This window comes from Pseudophryne corroboree, chromosome 3 (assembly GCF_028390025.1).
Source record: "Pseudophryne corroboree isolate aPseCor3 chromosome 3, aPseCor3.hap2, whole genome shotgun sequence".
Classification (NCBI taxonomy): domain Eukaryota; kingdom Metazoa; phylum Chordata; class Amphibia; order Anura; family Myobatrachidae; genus Pseudophryne; species Pseudophryne corroboree.
This window is the reverse complement of record NC_086446.1, coordinates 302309228-302329228: the sequence shown is the minus strand read 5'-3', so window position 1 is coordinate 302329228 and position 20001 is coordinate 302309228. Positions and strand designations below refer to the sequence as shown.

At 44.5% G+C, this 20001-nt stretch overlaps 1 protein-coding gene and 1 pseudogene across 11 annotated transcripts in view; both read left to right on the top strand.

Annotated features, from left to right (window-relative positions):
- PHACTR3 (phosphatase and actin regulator 3) overlaps positions 1-20001 on the top strand; it is a 419279-nt gene that overhangs the window by 230920 nt on the left and 168358 nt on the right. For all 11 annotated transcript variants that reach the window (XM_063959370.1, XM_063959361.1, XM_063959364.1 and 8 more), the window contains one exon: positions 1922-2075. In XM_063959370.1, coding sequence (XP_063815440.1) covers positions 1922-2075 — 154 coding nt within the window. The remainder of the gene's footprint in view (positions 1-1921; positions 2076-20001) is intronic.
- Positions 1054-1172, top strand: LOC134894810 (5S ribosomal RNA; annotated as a pseudogene).

Sequence of the window (20001 nt, the reverse complement as noted above, 5' to 3'; positions counted from 1 at the left end):
ATGTACTAATCCTTGGAGAGAGAGAAATTGAAGAGAGACAAAAGTACCGACCAACCAGCTCCAGTCATTTTTCAAGCACAGCCTGTAACATCGCAGTTTGGAGCTGATTGGCTGTTACTTTATCTCTCTCCACTATATCTCTCCCCAATGCTTACTGTAGTACATAGACCCTCTACGTTCCTTAACACACAAGCTCACACATACACATACTAGTATTTTATTTATTTATTTTTAAGTATGGAAGGAAACCTGGAGTACCTGGAAGAAACAAACGCAAACATAGAAACTCCACACGTACAGGGTCCTAGACGGGAATCTAACTCATGACTTCAGTGCTAACCATCTGCCAACATGCAAATAAGAAAAATTATTAATATTTTCATTGATTTAGTTAAGTAAATATATCGACTAAAACAACAAATCTGACACTAAACTAATGTCCATGACTCAGTTTGTAAACAGGCTACCCTGTAAAAATGTTACTGATTTTAGAGCCAGATGTATTAAGCCTTAAAAAGTTATAAAGTGGAGAGAGATAAACTATCAGCCAAACAGCTCCTAACTGTCATTTTTAAAACACAGCCTGTGACATTGCAGTTAGGAACTGATTGACATGTACTTTATTTCTCTCCACTTTATCTCTCTACAATCTCTCTCCACTGTATCACTTTTCAAGGCTTAGTACATATGGCCCCATGTGTAGTCTTGGTAGATCAATAACTCAGTTCGTACAGTGGGATACGTATGAAAGCTTGGCAGCAATTGAAGAGGGAAAAAGTACCACCCAAACAGCTCCTAGTTGTCATTTTTCAAACACAGCCTGTAAAGTGAGTTAGGAGCTGATTGGTTGGCACTTTATATCTCTTTACTTTATCTCTCTACAAAATTTCATACATATCCCCCACACTAAGTGTCGGGGACACTTTTGCGGCTATTTACCTCTGTCTAATGCTGGCAGCTGATCACCTGTTTTTCCTTCCCACTGGTTTCTGCACTATAATCTTTTTAGTTGATCTCTCATCAGTGATCCAGGAGTGTCTGCTATATTTAAGCATCTACTATCATACCACCCAATCAATGCCCGATACCGTCCTATCTCGGAAGATAAGCAGTGGTGGGCTTGGTCAGTACTTGGATGGGAGACCACCAGGGAATACCAAGTGTAGTAGATTAACATCAGGTTCGAATAACTCCGTGCCTAACACTGACAGCAGAATTACCACTTATCTTGCTTCCTCCTGTACATGTATCTAAACTACAAGCAACCTGCCTAATTAATAGGTGATCCAGCCGAGTGTTTATTTATGGTCTATATCCTGGTAATTTACCTATACCGACCATTTTGGTCTAGATTTTGTACGTGCTTTTAGGTTACAGCAGCCAGGGTCCCTAAAAACATTGGTATTATATCTTACCCACTATCAGAGGGGTTATTTTAGGGACCTGATATTTTCAATTTTAACATTTATGAGTCATTTGTTATATGTTGTTTTTTTGTGTCTGGATACATCAGATCTATTTTAAAGAACCTAATAAAATGTATGTTTTATTTATATAATTACTCTGACAATTCTGTCCTAACCTAAGAGTCCACCCAAAAATGTTGTCTTCTTTCTAGTGTTTGACAAAATTATACTCTTTGACTCAGGGTGCACCACCAGTGTGATGACATACAGAGCAATACCTTGGTATCTCTAAACTGGTTTTGTAAATATCTTCATCTTTATCCTTTTTGACTGGTGCTAAATCATCCCATTGCCATTTCAAGTGAAGGGTCTTGTTTACTTTTAAATCAAAAACAATAATGGAATACTATATTGTTTTACTCCTTGCTTTTAAAGTTTATGAATGACATATTCTTAAAACAAATCAAGAATGAACAAATTTCCACAGGAAATAAATAGTTTTCCTACATCTCTAGGGACTTTACCAAGGAAATACAAAAAGGAACTGCTAGCGGTGAAATTGAGAAACAGACCCAGCAAGCAGGAACTGGAAGACAGGAACATCTTCCCTCAGAGGACAGACGAGGAAAGACAGATGATCAGACAGCAAATTGAAATCAAGCTTTCAAAGTAAGTGCAGAGAGGCCTGGAGAGAGTTGTGTGCACTTGAACATTTTGATAAGTGTGTCTCTGAGGTTGGAAGCTGCCAGACTGCACATAAGCAGGCATTCATTGAGATGTATGGATAATTCTAATATAAACGATTATTCATAGGGTTTACCCAGACCAGCACTTGGCAGGTGTTTAAGCAGTGATTAGTGTCACAGTGTTAATGGAACTATCAATACATTTAATAGATATACATGACCTTACCATTAATATGATGGTTGGTCATAATTGTGTATTATAAATAGAAAAAAAGTTTATCCACACATAGCACAGTATATTTGTCTTTAGAATTTCAACTTCAGAACATATGGCAGCTTCCACATCAGAGTTCCGGAGCCAAGTATGGCTGTATTTCCTGCTCATAGGAGGCTACTGCGCAATTCCATTTATATCGTTTTCTATATAACATCCAAATTAAAAAATGCATCATTTTGCTGTAATTAATTTATTTAATGATAGTTCTCCTAAGGTTTAATGCATTCTGAATAATCATATGTGAGTATTTAGCCTGAATTAATTGATTTTCTGCAATTAGCAGTGTTACGTATTTATCTTGGTGACATAAAAGAGTAGGCGAGTCAGGCAAATATCTCGTCAGCAGAATTTATGATGAATTTGGGACCCGAAAACTGATTTAATAATTTGCATTAATTATTGCCACTGTCACTTTTTAATCATAATTTCTGAATTCCTTTAATTATTGAAAAAAACAACCTAATTTATTATTGCTACAACTAAAAAAAAAAACAAGTCAGTGGATTCCAGTGTCTTCTAAAGTGTTATAATACAGGTCGTTATTAATAGATTGTGCAAATGCAAGTGTTAACAATGGATGACAAAGAGAAGCCTAATATATGCTTTAGTTTTCATGAACTCTAGTCCTCCAGCTTGTGAGAATGCACTTTCAGGAATTATTTCTCTTATTGTGTGTTAGATAACCTCACCCATGGGCATAACAGTGTATTGCCAGGCTCCATACTAAGAGCAGAGCAGAGCCATATGGTGAATATGTGCACACTGGCACAAGCGCACAATGCCAGGGACGTGCAGAGAGGTAAATGGCATAGGAGGCACTGCCAAGTACCAGAGCCAGTTGTACACACACTATATGAGCCAAAGGGTGCATGTGGGCATTATACACAGGTGCAGCAGTACATACAGGTGGGCATTATACACAGGTGCAGCAGTATATACATGTGGGTATTATACACAGGTGCAGCGGTATATTCATGTGGGCATTATACACAGGTGCAGCAGTATATTCATGTGGGCATTATACACAGGTGCAGCAGTATATTCATGTGGGCATTATACACAGATGCAGCAGTATATACAGGTGGCATTATACACAGGTGCAGCAGTATATACATGTGGGCATTATACACAAGTGCAGCAGTATATACATGTGGGCATTACACACAAGTGCAGCAGTATGTATATGTGAGCATTATACACAGGTACAGCAGTATATACATGTGGGCATTATACACAAGTGCAGCCGTATATACATGTGGGCATTATACATAGGTGCAGCAGTATATACATGTGGGTATTTTACACAGGTGCAGCAGTATATACATGTGGGCATTATACACAAGTGCAGCAGTAAATACATGTGGGTATTAGACAAAGGTGCAGCAGTATATACATGTTGGCATTATACACAAGTGCAGCAGTATATACATGTGTGTATTAGACACAGATGCAGCAGTATATACATGTGGGCATTATACACAAGTGCAGCAGTATATACATGTGGGCATTATACACAGGTGCAGCAGTATATACATGTGCGCATTATACACAAGTGCAGCAGTATATACATGTGGGCATTATACACAAGTGCAGCAGTATATACAGGTGAGCATTATACACAGGTACAGTAGTATATACATGTGGGCATTATACACAGGTGCAGTAGTATATACATTAGGGCATTATACACAGGTGCAGCAGTATATTCATGTGGGCATTATACACAAGTGCAGCAGTATATACATGTGGGTATTAGACACAGGTGCAGCAGTATATACATGGTATATACATGTGGGCATTATACACAAGTGCAGCAGTATATACATGTGGGCATTATACACAGGTACAGCAGTATATATACATGTGGGCATTATACAAAACAAGTGCAGCAGTATATACATGTGGGCATTACACACAAGTGCAGCAGTATATATATGTGAGCATTATACACAGGTACAGCAGTATATACATGTGGGCATTATACACAAGTGCAGCAGTATATACATGTGGGCATTATACACAGGTGCAGCAGTATATACATGTGGGTATTATACACAGGTGTAGCAGTATATACATGTGGGCATTATACACAAGTGCAGCAGTAAATACATGTGGGTATTAGACACAGGTGCAGCAGTATATACATGTGGGCATTATACACAGGTGCAGCAGTATATACATGTGGGCATTATACACAGGTGCAGCAGAATATACATGTGGGCATTACACACAGGTGCAGCAGTATATACATGTGGGCATTATACACAAGTGCAGCAGTATATACATGTGTGTATTAGACACAGATGCAGCAGTATATACATGTGGGTATTATACACAAGTGCAGCAGTATATACATGTGGGCATTATACACAGGTGCAGCAGTATATACATGTGGGCATTATACACAAGTGCAGCAGTATATACATGTGAGCATTATACACAGGTACAGCAGTACAGGTTGAGTATCCCTTATCCAAAATGCTTGGGACCAGAAGTATTTTGGATATCGGATTTTTCCGTATTTTGGAATAATTGCATACCATAATGAGATATCATGGCGATGGGACCCAAGTCTAAGCACAGAATGCATTTATGTTTCATATACACCTTATACACACAGCCTGAAGGTCATTTTAGCCAATATTTTTAATAACTTTGTGCATTAAATAAAGTGTGTATACATTCACACAATTCATTTATGTTTCATATATACCTTATACACACAGCCTGAAGGTCATTTAATACAATATTTTTAATAATTTTGTGTATTAAACAAAGTTTGTGTACACTGAGCCATCAGAAAACAAAGGTTTCACTATCTCAGCCTAACTCAAAAAAATCCGTATTTTGGAATATTCCGTATTTCGGAATATTTGGATATGGGATACTCAACCTGTATATACATGTGGGCATTATACACAAGTGCAGCAGTATATACATGTGGGTATTAGACACAGGTGCAGCAGTATATACATGTGGGCATTATACACAGGTGCTGCAGTATATACATGTGGGCATTATACACAGGTGCTGCAGTATATACATGTGGGCATTATACACAGGTGCTGCAGTATATACGTGTGGGCATTATACACAGGTTCAGCAGTATATACATGTGGGCATTATACACAGGTGCTGCAGTATATACATGTGGGGATTATACACAGGTGCAGCAGTATATACATGCTGGCATTATACACAGGTGCAGCAGTATATACATGTGGGCATTATACACAGGTGCAGCAGTATATACATGTGGGCATTATACACAAGTGCAGCAGTATATACATGTGGGCATTACACACAAGTGCAGCAGTATATATATGTGAGCATTATACACAGGTACAGCAGTATATACATGTGGGCATTATACACAAGTGCAGCAGTATATACATGTGGGCATTATACACAGGTGCAGCAGTATATACATGTGGGTATTATACACAGGTGTAGCAGTATATACATGTGGGCATTATACACAAGTGCAGCAGTAAATACATGTGGGTATTAGACACAGGTGCAGCAGTATATACATGTGGGCATTATACACAAGTGCAGCAGTATATACATGTGTGTATTAGACACAGATGCAGCAGTATATACATGTGGGTATTATACACAAGTGCAGCAGTATATACATGTGGGCATTATACACAGGTGCAGCAGTATATACATGTGGGCATTATACACAAGTGCAGCAGTATATACATGTGAGCATTATACACAGGTACAGCAGTATATACATGTGGGCATTATACACAAGTGCAGCAGTATATACATGTGGGTATTAGACACAGGTGCAGCAGTATATACATGTGGGCATTATACACAGGCGCTGCAGTATATACATGTGGGCATTATACACAGGTGCTGCAGTATATACATGTGGGCATTATACACAGGTGCTGCAGTATATACATGTGGGCATTATACACAGGTGCAGCAGTATATACATGTGGGCATTATACACAGGTGCAGCAGTATATACATGTGGGCATTATACACAAGTGCAGCAGTATATACATGTGTGTATTAGACACAGATGCAGCAGTATATACATGTGGGCATTATACACAAGTGCAGCAGTAAATACATGTGGGTATTAGACACAGGTGCAGCAGTATATACATGTGGGCATTATACACAGGTGCTGCAGTATATACATGTGGGCATTATACACAGGTGCTGCAGTATATACATGTGGGCATTATACACAGGTGCTGCAGTATATACATGTGGGCATTATACACAGGTGCAGCAGTATATACATGTGGGCATTATACACAAGTGCAGCAGTATATACATGTGTGTATTAGACACAGATGCAGCAGTATATACATGTGGGCATTATACACAAGTGCAGCAGTATATACATGTGGGTATTAGACACAGGTGCAGCAGTATATACATGTGGGCATTATACACAGGTGCTGCAGTATATACATGTGGGCATTATACACAGGTGCTGCAGTATATACATGTGGGCATTATACACAGGTGCTGCAGTATATACATGTGGGCATTATACACAGGTGCAGCAGTATATACATGTGGGCATTATACACAAGTGCAGCAGTATATACATGTGAGCATTATACACAGGTACAGCAGTATATACATGTGGGCATTATACACAGGTGCTGCAGTATATACATGTGGGCATTATACACAGGTGCTGCAGTATATACATGTGGGCATTATACACAGGTGCAGCAGTATATACATGTGGGCATTATACACAAGTGCAGCAGTATATACATGTGAGCATTATACACAGGTACAGCAGTATATACATGTGGGCATTATACACAAGTGCAGCAGTATATACATGTGGGTATTATACACAGGTGCAGCAGTATATACATGTGGGTATTATACACAGGTGTAGCAGTATATACATGTGGGCATTATACACAAGTGCCGCAGTATATACATGTGGGTATTAGACACAGGTGCAGCAGTATATACATGTGGGCATTATACACAGGTGCTGCAGTATATACATGTGGGCATTATACACAGGTGCTGCAGTATATACATGTGGGCATTATACACAGGTGCTGCAGTATATACATGTGGGCATTATACACAGGTGCAGCAGTATATACATGTGGGCATTATACACAGGTGCTGCAGTATATACATGTGGGGATTATACACAGGTGCAGCAGTATATACATGCGGGCATTATACACAGGTGCAGCAGTATGTACATGCGGGCATTATACACAGGTGCTGCAGTATATACATGTGGGCATTATACACAGGTGCTGCAGTATATACATGTGGGCATTATACACAGGTGCTGCAGTATATACATGTGGGCATTATACACAGGTTCAGCAGTATATACATGTGGGCATTATACACAGGTGCTGCAGTATATACATGTGGGCATTATACACAGGTGCTGCAGTATATACATGTGGGTATTATACACAGGTGTAGCAGTATATACATGTGGGCATTATACACAGGTGCTGCAGTATATACATGTGGGGATTATACACAGGTGCAGCAGTATATACATGCGGGCATTATACACAGGTGCAGCAGTATATACATGTGGGCATTATACACAGGTGCAGCAGTATATACATGTGGGCATTACACACAAGTGCAGCAGTATATATATGTGAGCATTATACACAGGTACAGCAGTATATACATGTGGGCATTATACACAAGTGCAGCAGTATATACATGTGGGCATTATACACAGGTGCAGCAGTATATACATGTGGGTATTATACACAGGTGTAGCAGTATATACATGTGGGCATTATACACAAGTGCAGCAGTAAATACATGTGGGTATTAGACACAGGTGCAGCAGTATATACATGTGGGCATTATACACAAGTGCAGCAGTATATACATGTGTGTATTAGACACAGATGCAGCAGTATATACATGTGGGTATTATACACAAGTGCAGCAGTATATACATGTGGGCATTATACACAGGTGCAGCAGTATATACATGTAGGCATTATACACAAGTGCAGCAGTATATACATGTGAGTATTATACACAGGTACAGCAGTATATACATGTGGGCATTATACACAAGTGCAGCAGTATATACATGTGGGTATTAGACACAGGTGCAGCAGTATATACATGTGGGCATTATACACAGGTGCTGCAGTATATACATGTGGGCATTATACACAGGTGCTGCAGTATATACATGTGGGCATTATACACAGGTGCTGCAGTATATACATGTGGGCATTATACACAGGTGCAGCAGTATATACATGTGGGCATTATACACAGGTGCTGCAGTATATACATGTGGGCATTATACACAGGTGCAGCAGTATATACATGTGGGGATTATACACAGTTGCAGCAGTATATACTGCTGGAAATTTGGTGAGTTTTGATCAGAGATGTGCGGAAAAGGTAGGCACTGTCTCATCTGTCATAGACCAGTATACTCCAGAGTTTCAACTATAACTTGTTACTGTCATGGGTAAAAGGGGCGATTTATCTGAGTTGCAAAAAGAGATTATTATCGGCTTTCGTGTTGCAGTATTTCTGAAAGTGCAGTATATACAGGGCCGGATTAACAATGGGGCGGATGGAGCTGCAGCTCCAGGCCCCCCACTGGAAATAGGCCCACAGATCCCCTGCAGTTCAGATAGTGTTGACAAGAAAAAAAAACGTTTCTCCTGTCATCACCAATAGCATTCCCTCACTCGACTCCTGTCATGGAGAGACAGAACTCTGCCTATCCCCTCTGAAGCTGCCAGCAGCTGTCACTGCCCAATGAAGCACATACCGAGGATCGAAATAAGCTCCTCCCCCAGATCGCGATAAGCTCCGCCTCCTGGTGCATCTATAGCTGTGCCCACGATTGCTCAAAGCTCTTCTCACTTGCCATTACAAGCTGTGTCTCTGTGGGGGACCTTTATAAACTTATTCTGCCCCCTGGTTCTTCCAAAGCTGAGCCCTGGCCCCTGTTGCCTGAAGCCACACCCCCGGGCCGTTCTAAGCCCCGCCCACTAGACAATACACTGCAGTGCAGTCAGTGCCAGATTAATGTGCACATGGGCCTGGAGCTGAAACATAGGAAAGGCCTATTGTGTACCGCTGCAGCAGATTGGATTAAGGAGAGGGGAGCAGGGGATATGCCTCAGCGTCCGTTAGTTACATTACACCGCACAGTAGTGTCCGAGACACGTTACACCGCACAGCAGTGTCCAATAGTTAGATTACACTGCACAGTAGTGTCCGAGTCACATGACACCGCACGGCAGCATCTGATAGTTACATTACACCGCACGGTAGCGTCTGTAGTTACATTACACCGCACGGTAGTGTCCGAGACACGTTACACCGCACAGCAACGTCCGATAGTTACATTACACCGCACAGTAGTGTCCGAATCACATTACACGGCATAGTAGTGTCCGAGTTACAATACACCGCACAGCACTGTCCGATAGTTACATTACACCGCACAGCACCGTACGATAGTTACAATACACCGCACGGCAGCGTCCGATAGTTACAATACACCGCACAGTAGTGTCCGAGTCACATTACACCGCACGGCAGCATCCGATAATTACATTACACCGAACTGCAGCGTCCGACAATTACTGTACATTACACTGCTCAGTAGTGACCTAGTCACATTACACCGCATGGCAGCGTCCGATATTTACATTACACCGTACACTAGTGTCCGAGTCACATTACACTGCACGGCAGCGTCTGCTAGTCACATTACACTGCACAGTAGTGTCCGAGTCACATTACACCACATGGCAGCGTCGGATAGTCACAATACACTGCACAGTAGTGTCCGAGTCACATTACACCGCAAGGCAGCGCTGATAGTTACATTACACCGCACAGCAGCATCCGATAGTTACAATACACCACACGGCAGCGTCCGATAGTTACATTACACCGAGCTGCAGCGTCTGATAGATACATTACACCGCAAGGTAGTGTCCGTATACACACTGGCCGGAATTCAATTGATTATCATGCATGATAAATTAAAACGGCAGCGTCCGATAGTTACATTACACCACATGGCAGCGTCCTATAGTCACATTACACCGCATGGTAGCTTCCGATAGTCACATTACACCGCATGGCAGCGTCCGATAGTTACATTACACTGCACGGCAGCGTTAGATAGTTACATTACATCGCACGGCGGCGGCCGATAGTTACATTACACCGCACGGCAGCGTCCGATAGTCACATTACACCGCACGGCAGAGTCAGATAGTCACATTACACCGCACGGCAGCGTCTGATAGTAACATTACACTGCATGGCAGCGTCCGATAGTTACATTACACCACACGGCAGCGTCCGATAGTTACATTACACCGCACGGCAGCGTACAATAGTTGCATTACACCACACGGCAGCATCCGATAGTCACATTACACCATACATCAGCATCCGACAGTTACATTACACCACTCAGTAGTGTCCGAGTCACATTACACTACAAGGCAGTGTCTGATAGTTACATTACACCACACGGCAGCATCCGATAGTCACATTACACCATACATCAGCGTCCGACAGTTACATTACACCACTCAGTAGTGTCCGAGTCACATTACACTACAAGGCAGTGTCCGATTGTTACATTACACCACACGGCAGCATCCGATAGTCACATTACACCATACATCAGCGTCCGACAGTTACATTACACCAATCAGTAGTGTCAGAGTCACATTACACTACAAGGCAGTGTCCAATAGTTACATTACACCACACGGCAGCGTCCAATAGTTACATTACACCGCATGGCAGCGTCTGATAGTCACATTACACCGCAAGGTAGTGTCCGTATACACACTGGCTGGAATTCAATTGATTATCATGCATGATAAATTAAAACAGTATGCCATTAAGGTCAGAGAAAATGCACACATAACTTTAAGTGTGAGAAAGTCCTGGGCATAGGGCTACACAGCATATACTCCTTTGTACCTCAAACCTCAGCTGCAGAACACCTCACAGATCACACAGGCGGGAAGCACTGCACTGCAGTGTATTGTCTAGTGGGCGGGGCTTAGAACGGCCCGGGGGTGTGGCTTCAGGCAACAGGGGCCAGGGCTCAGCTTTGGAAGAACCAGGGGGCAGAGTAAGTTTATAAAGGTCCCCCACAGAGACACAGCTTGTAATGGCAAGTGAGAAGAGCTTTGAGCAATCGTGGGCACAGCTATAGATGCACCAGGAGGCGGAGCTTATCGCGATCTGGGGGAGGAGCTTATTTCGATCCTCGGTATGTGCTTCATTGGGCAGTGACAGCTGCTGGCAGCTTCAGAGGGGATAGGCAGAGTTCTGTCTCTCCATGACAGGAGTCGAGTGAGGGAATGCTATTGGTGATGACAGGAGAAACGTTTTTTTTTCTTGTCAACACTATCTGAACTGCAGGGGATCTGTGGGCCTATTTCCAGTGGGGGGCCTGGAGCTGCAGCTCCATCCGCCCCATTGTTAATCCGGCCCTGAGTGCAGTGCTTCCCGCCTGTGTGATCTGTGAGGTGTTCTGCAGCTGAGGTTTGAGGTACAAAGGAGTATATGCTGTGTAGCCCTATGCCCAGGACTTTCTCACACTTAAAGTTATGTGTGCATTTTCTCTGACCTTAATGGCATACTGTTTTAATTTATCATGCATGATAATCAATTGAATTCCAGCCAGTGTGTATACGGACACTACCTTGCGGTGTAATGTGACTATCAGACGCTGCCATGCGGTGTAATGTAACTATTGGACGCTGCCGTGTGGTGTAATGTAACTATTGGACACTGCCTTGTAGTGTAATGTGACTCTGACACTACTGATTGGTGTAATGTAACTGTCGGACGCTGATGTATGGTGTAATGTGACTATCGGATGCTGCCGTGTGGTGTAATGTAACAATCGGACACTGCCTTGTAGTGTAATGTGACTCGGACACTACTGAGTGGTGTAATGTAACTGTCGGACGCTGATGTATGGTGTAATGTGACTATCGGATGCTTCCGTGTGGTGTAATGTAACTATCGGACACTGCCTTGTAGTGTAATGTGACTCTGACACTACTGATTGGTGTAATGTAACTGTCGGACGCTGATGTATGGTGTAATGTGACTATCGGATGCTGCCGTGTGGTGTAATGTAACAATCGGACACTGCCTTGTAGTGTAATGTGACTCGGACACTACTGAGTGGTGTAATGTAACTGTCGGACGCTGATGTATGGTGTAATGTGACTATCGGATGCTGCCGTGTGGTGTAATGTAACTATCGGACACTGCCTTGTAGTGTAATGTGACTCGGACACTACTGAGTGGTGTAATGTAACTGTCGGATGCTGATGTATGGTGTAATGCATGGGTCTTCAACCTGCGGCCCTCCAGCTGCTGTGGAACTACACATCCCAGCATGCCCTGCCTCAGTTTTAGCATACCTTAATAGCAAAACTGTGGCAGGGCATGCTGGGACATGTAGTTTAACAGCAGCTGGAGGGCCACAGGTTGAAGACCCATGGTGTAATGTGACTATCGGATGCTGCCGTGTGGTGTAATGCAACTATTGTACGCTGCCGTGCGGTGTAATGTAACTATCGGACGCTGCCGTGTGGTGTAATGTAACTATCGGACGCTGCCATGCAGTGTAATGTTACTATCAGACGCTGCCGTGCGGTGTAATGTGACTATCTGACTCTGCCGTGCGGTGTAATGTGACTATCGGACGCTGCCGTGCGGTGTAATGTAACTATCGGCCGCCGCCGTGCGATGTAATGTAACTATCTAACGCTGCCGTGCAGTGTAATGTAACTATCGGACGCTGCCATGCGGTGTAATGTGACTATCGGAAGCTACCATGCGGTGTAATGTGACTATAGGACGCTGCCATGTGGTGTAATGTAACTATCGGACGCTGCCGTTTTAATTTATCATGCATGATAATCAATTGAATTCTGGCCAGTGTGTATACGGACACTACCTTGCGGTGTAATGTATCTATCAGACGCTGCAGCTCGGTGTAATGTAACTATCGGACGCTGCCGTGTGGTGTATTGTAACTATCGGACGCTGCTGTGCAGTGTAATGTAACTATTGGACGCTGACTTGCGGTGTAATGTGACTCGGACACTACTGTGCAGTGTATTGTAACTATCGGATGCTGCTGTGCGGTGTAATGTAACTATCAGCGCTGCCTTGCGGTGTAATGTGACTCGGACACTACTGCGCAGTGTATTGTGACTATCCGACGCTGCCATGTGGTGTAATGTGACTCGGACACTACTGTGCAGTGTAATGTGACTAGCAGACGCTGCCGTGCAGTGTAATGTGACTCGGACACTAGTGTACGGTGTAATGTAAATATCGGACGCTGCCATGCGGTGTAATGTGACTAGGTCACTACTGAGCAGTGTAATGTACAGTAACTGTCGGACGCTGCAGTTCGGTGTAATGTAATTATCGGATGCTGCCGTGCGGTGTAATGTGACTCGGACACTACTGTGTGGTGTATTGTAACTATCGGACGCTGCCGTGCGGTGTATTGTAACTATCGTACGGTGCTGTGCGGTGTAATGTAACTATCGGACAGTGCTGTGCGGTGTATTGTAACTCGGACACTACTATGCCGTGTAATGTGATTCGGACACTACTGTGCGGTGTAATGTAACTATCGGACGTTGCTGTGCGGTGTAACGTGTCTCGGACACTACCGTGCGGTGTAATGTAACTACAGACGCTACCGTGCGGTGTAATGTAACTATCAGATGCTGCCGTGCGGTGTCATGTGACTCGGACACTACTGTGCAGTGTAATCTAACTATTGGACACTGCTGTGCGGTGTAACGTGTCTCGGACACTACTGTGCGGTGTAATGTAACTAACGGACGCTGAGGCATATCCCCTGCTCCCCTCTCCTTAATCCAATCTGCTGCAGCGGTACACAATAGGCCTTTCCTATATTTCAGCTCCAGGCCCATGTGCACATTAATCTGGCACTGAGTATATACATGTGGGCATTATACACAAGTGTAGCAGTATATACATGTGGGCATTATACACAGGTGCAGCAGTATATACATGTGGGTATTAGACACAGGTGCAACAGTATATACATGTGGGCATTATACACAAGTGCAGCAGTATATTCATGTGGGCATTAGACACAGGTGCAGCAGTATATATATGTGGGCATTATACACAAGTGCAGCAGTATATTCATGTGGGCATTATACACAAGTGCAGCAGTATATACATGTGGGTATTATACACAGGTGCAGCAGTATATACATGTGGGTATTATACACAGGTGCAGCAGTATATACATGTGGGCATTATACACAAGTGCAGCAGTATATTCATGTGGGCATTATACACGAGTGCAGCAGTATATATATGTGGGCATTATACACAGGTGCAGCAGTATATAGACGTGGGCATTTTACACAGGTGCAGCAGTATATACATGTGGGCATTATACACAGGTGCAGCAGTATATACATGTGGGTATTATACACACGTGCAGCAGTATATACATGTGGGCATTATACACAAGTGCAGCAGTATATACATGTGGGTATTAGACACAGGTGCAGCAGTATATACATATGGGCATTATACACAAGTGCAACAGTATATACATGTGGGCATTATACACAGGTGCAGCAGTATATACATGTGGGCATTATACACAGGTGCAGCAGTATATACATGTGGGCATTATACACAGGTGCAGCAGTATATACAGTACATGTGGGCATTGGGGGTAATTCCAAGTTGATCGCAGCAGGACATTTTTTAGCATTTGGGCAAAACCATGTGCACTGCAGGGGGGGCAGATATAACATGTGCAGAGAGAGAGAGATTTGGGTGTGGTGAGTTCAATCTGCAATCTAAAATGCAGTGTAAAAATAAAGCAGCCAGTATTTACCCTGCACAGAAACAAAATAACCCACCCAAATCTAACTCTCTCTGCAAATGTTAGATCTGCCCCCCCTGCAGTGCACATGGTTTTGCCCAACTGCTAAAAAATTTCCTGCTGCGATCAACTTGGAATTACCCCCATTATGCACAGGTGCAGCAGTATATACATGTGGGCATTATACACAAGTGCAGCAGTATATACATGTGGGTATTAGACCACAGGTGCAGCAGTATATACATGTGGGCATTATACACAAGTGCAGCAGTATATACATGTGGGCATTATACACAGGTGCAGCAGTATATACATGTGGGCATTATACACAGGTGTAGCAGTATATACATGTGGCCATTATACACAGGTGCACAGTGTATAGCTCCTAGGCCCTGGTTCTTCTTAAAAGCCTGCAGTGCTTCCCCTGGGAGCCTCCCAGGGGAGGATGGATCCTCCTGGGGAGGAGGATAACGGAGAGTCCCAGGCTGCAAGGCCTGAGGGAGGCCCTGGGAATTCTGACATACCTATTGCAGTGGAAGCCTCAGTGCTGGAGGATTTGGACAGTACAGCGTTTCCAGTGATTGTGGGTCCGGTGATGAAACAGGATCCCCAACTGGAGACCCCCAAACCACAGGATGCCGGCTCTCTGAGTGAGGTAACTCAGGGAGGTGATAAGGTGAATGAACTTGCCTGTGGTGAGGCGGGGGTTAGTGCTGCAGGTGGAGATGCTGAGGTTTCTGATTGCAGCCTGGAGGATTCAACATCCTCTAGTGAGAAATACATGAATATGAGTCTAGAGGAATTAAGAATGGAGCAGAACCGTATATACTCTCGCATTACTTATAAAAAAAGAAGGCGTAACTGTAGCAGCAGATGGGAGAGAGTTGTCCTGAAAGATGAACTTTGGGAGCTGAATGACACTTTGGCTGCAGTTAAAAAGAGGATTAAAATGTTGCAGGATCAGGCTCTATTGCAAAAGGAAAAAGCACTGCTAGAGTCCATACCAGGACAAGATGGCGGATGTGATGGCGGCCCGGTCCCGGCGGGTTCTGTGGCAGCATCTGGGCTCATAGTTCCAGTGGAAGACATGGAAGTGGGCAGCCAGACTGCGGAAGAAGTGGTGGATATCGTGGGCCATGATGGAGGTGAAACCTCTGGGATTGCGTCTGGTGCTGTGGATATCGAGGGGAACCCTGCGATGACATCATCCTGTGCTTTCCATGAGGGGGAGGCGTCTCTCCCAGAGAGAGTGCTGGGTGGTGGCAGTGCTGGGGGCATGGTGGCTGCTGGGGTAACGGCGGGTGCTGGAGCTCTGGTGGCTGCTACTGCTTCCTGTGGACTTGCTCCCGATGCACTTGTCTCTGAAGCTGCAGATATGGGGACGGCGCGGGCCGTGGTAGATGCTGAGGCTGGCTCTCCCTGTAAGCCAGCAGCGACTGGCTCTGGCTTAGTTGCTGTGGTGGCTGAGGGGGGCGGGGCCAAAGACGCATCATGTGTGACATCACGAGTGACATCATTAACTGCATCAATGGGAATTCCAAAGTATGAAGCCATATTAAAAACTGGGCAAAGATTGGCCCAAGGACTGCCGGCAGTTGATAAAAGCAGTTTAACCCCTGAGGAGACTACTCTAGTAGAAACAGTTTACGGAGATATGGATATGCCTGTGAGGGCTTTAGCGGCCGTAAGCTTGATCCAGGCAAACCAAACTAGGATGGCTGGTGGGGCTGGTAGTGCGGGTATAGAGGTCAGTAAGAAGGTAAATGTTCAAGCACCCAAGGGTCTCCCTGTAATCTCTCCTGTGGTTAGACCAGGATCTGGTTCATATGCCAAAACTTTGGAGGGTTCTGGTTGGGCTAGTACTGGTCCTCAGCTTGGGGTAAGTGGGGGTCAGCCTATAAAAAGGCGTAATGTGGTTCAGTTTAGATGGGTAGGGGAAGGGGAGGCTCCTTCAAAGTCGGAGTTCTTGGATATAGTATTCTCGCTGGGTTTTAGGGCCGCAGACCTTTTTGCGTGCATCCATCCGGTGAGAACTCCCGACTTTGATCTGAGCTTCCTCTCCCTGAATGGCTTGCAAGCTTTTGGCTCCCAATGGGAGAAGAACAAGACCAAGGAGCCATACTGCCATTTTAAAACCAACACCATCACCAGGCAGGATAGGGTAAAGATTACTGTTCTGGTGCGTAATGAGTCACTACCGTCTGCGGATATCGTATATTGGTTGTCCAGGTCCTGCACAGTGTTGTCCCCACTTGAGAAATTTGATTACACTAAGGGGGTCTGGGGTGGTGCCTATTCGACCTTTGTGAGGTTGCACCAGGTAGGGGCTGAGACTAAGCACATACCATCTGCTGCTTATATTGGCCGTGACCGGCTTCAGTGCTTCTATCCTGGGCAGCCCAGAACTTGTCACAAGTGTGGTGACTTTCGCCACCTTAGTAATGATTGTACGGTTGTTAAATGTGCTTTGTGTGGCCAGATGGGGCACGGGTCCAGTGAGTGTAATAAGGTGAGGTGCAATCTCTGCGGAGCGGATGGCCATCCCTATAGTCGGTGCCCTAAAGCATTGCATAATCATGATGCAGGGGTGGTTGAGGAGGCACTAGAAATCAGGCCCAGTCATGAGGATAACATGGTGGTTGCTTTACAGCATCAGGATATGTTGAGGAAACTAGAAGCTGGTGGGGTAGGGAAAGTCCAGGTCGAAAGGGGGGAAGCATCTTTTCAGGCGGTGAGTAAAGGCAGGAGGAAGAAGCTGAAAAAGAAGGGTGTGGACGTTGTATGCTCTAATAGGTTTGACGTTTTGTCCTCTGCTGATGATGAGGATGAGGGGGAGGTAGTCATGGTTGGGGGAAAAGAGCTAGTGTTTGTTCCAAATACTTCTAAAAGTAAAAAGCCAAAACAGGCCTCTAATCTGTCTGTTGATGGCGTGGCAGTTACGGTCAAAGCTAAACAGGAAAAGGGGGGATGTGGTAAAGTTCAGAGCAAAACCAAGCACTTAGATAGTTCTCAGGGGGATCTAGAGTGGGATCCTACAGGGACAGAGTTAAGCCAGGCCTTGGTACCGTTATTGAATAAGGTTGAGGTAGTGCAGAGTTCAGAGGGGAAGGCACCTCAATCTCCGGGAGAGGTGATGGTGGTGGAGGAGACTCCTAGCCTTGAGGCGGGGAGCCTTACCTATTCTCCTTTGGCGTCCTCTGGTGGGGATGATCCTGGGGGCGGTTCTTGTATTATTGCCCCAAAAGTCCCTGATCCGGATCCTCCCCCAGACAGGGTTGCAAATGGGGAGGGGTGTGATATTAGGGAGGGTGTTGTTGTACAGGGATCTAAGGGTCTGTTCTGTGAGACTGTGGTCTCAGTTGTTGGTGGGGTGGAGGAGGAGGAGGTGGAAGAAATCTCTTTGTCTGATGAGGATGTTCTTCCCTTCGGGGTTACGTGTAAAAGAGTAGGATCCTCGGATGAGGATTCTAAAAGACAAGCAAAGAAAAAGTGAATGGGGTCCTACCTCTATAATCCAAGAAACATGGATCCCCAACCTATACGATGTGCCACCATTAATGTGGCTTCCGTGTTTTCTGAACGTGCTCGTTTCTTGGCCTTCGATTTTTTCAACACGGTTGATGTTGACTTTTTATTTTTGCAGGAGACCAGGGTAGGTGACTTGACCACACTCCATCGGGCCAAGTGTCAGTGGAAGCGGGGGCCTTCCTTCTGGTCTCTTGCGGCCGAGGCGTCCAGTGGGTTGGCAGTGCTTTTTACTGATATGGTAAACGTGCACAGGATTATAGATTTACAGGTAGGTAGGTGCATGATTTTAGATGTCAACCTGAGAGGACATGACCTGAGGCTAATAAACATCTATGGGCCCCATTCAAAGTGGGACAGGAAATGTCTTTTCAGGGAGATAAAACCGTTTCTTTTTACGGCCCGGCAGATTGTCTTTGGAGGTGATTTTAACACCGTCATTAGGCCAAAAGACAGAGGGGACACAAAGGCGACCCTGGGCTATGATTCCAATTTTCTAGTTAGCATGGTTAGAGAGGCTGGTCTGGTGGATGTGCACGTTCGCCATTTCCCAGACCTCACAGGTTTCACCTATCATTGTGGTAGTCGTAGGTCTAGGATAGATAGGTTTTTTGTTAAGGAGTCCTCGAAAACTTTGCCTCCTGAGACAAAGCCAGTAGAGTTCTCCGATCACGTTTTTCTGTGTGTTGCTTTGAACGTCTCAGAAACCCCTCAGAAAGGGCGGGGCCTTTGGCGTTTGAATTCCGAGCTCCTAAAGGAGGAAGGAGTTAGACAGTCCTTTCGAGACTTTCTTCAACTACAGGAAACACTTCTGGAGGCTGGTTGGAGTAGGTCTGAGTGGTGGGAGGAGTGTAAAAAGAGGACTCGAAGGCTTTTTCAAAGGCTGGTAGCCAGGAAAAACTTGACAAAAAGATGTATCTATCAGAGCCTGAGAAAGAAACTGGATTTCTTGATCTCTGAGCGTGGAGATAGTGGGGAAATCTCCCGGGTGAAGGCTCAGATGAAGGAATATCAGTACGATCGCCTGGCTTCTTTGATTCTGGAGAGGGATTATGGAAAATACCACTCGCCTGATCCCTACCAGAGTTGCAGAAAATCAGTTGATTTGAGGGAGGTCAGGGGCCTGTTTGATGACCAGGGTACTCTTCATGAAGACAGGGAGGGTATTTTGGGAGTCATCAGGTCCTATTA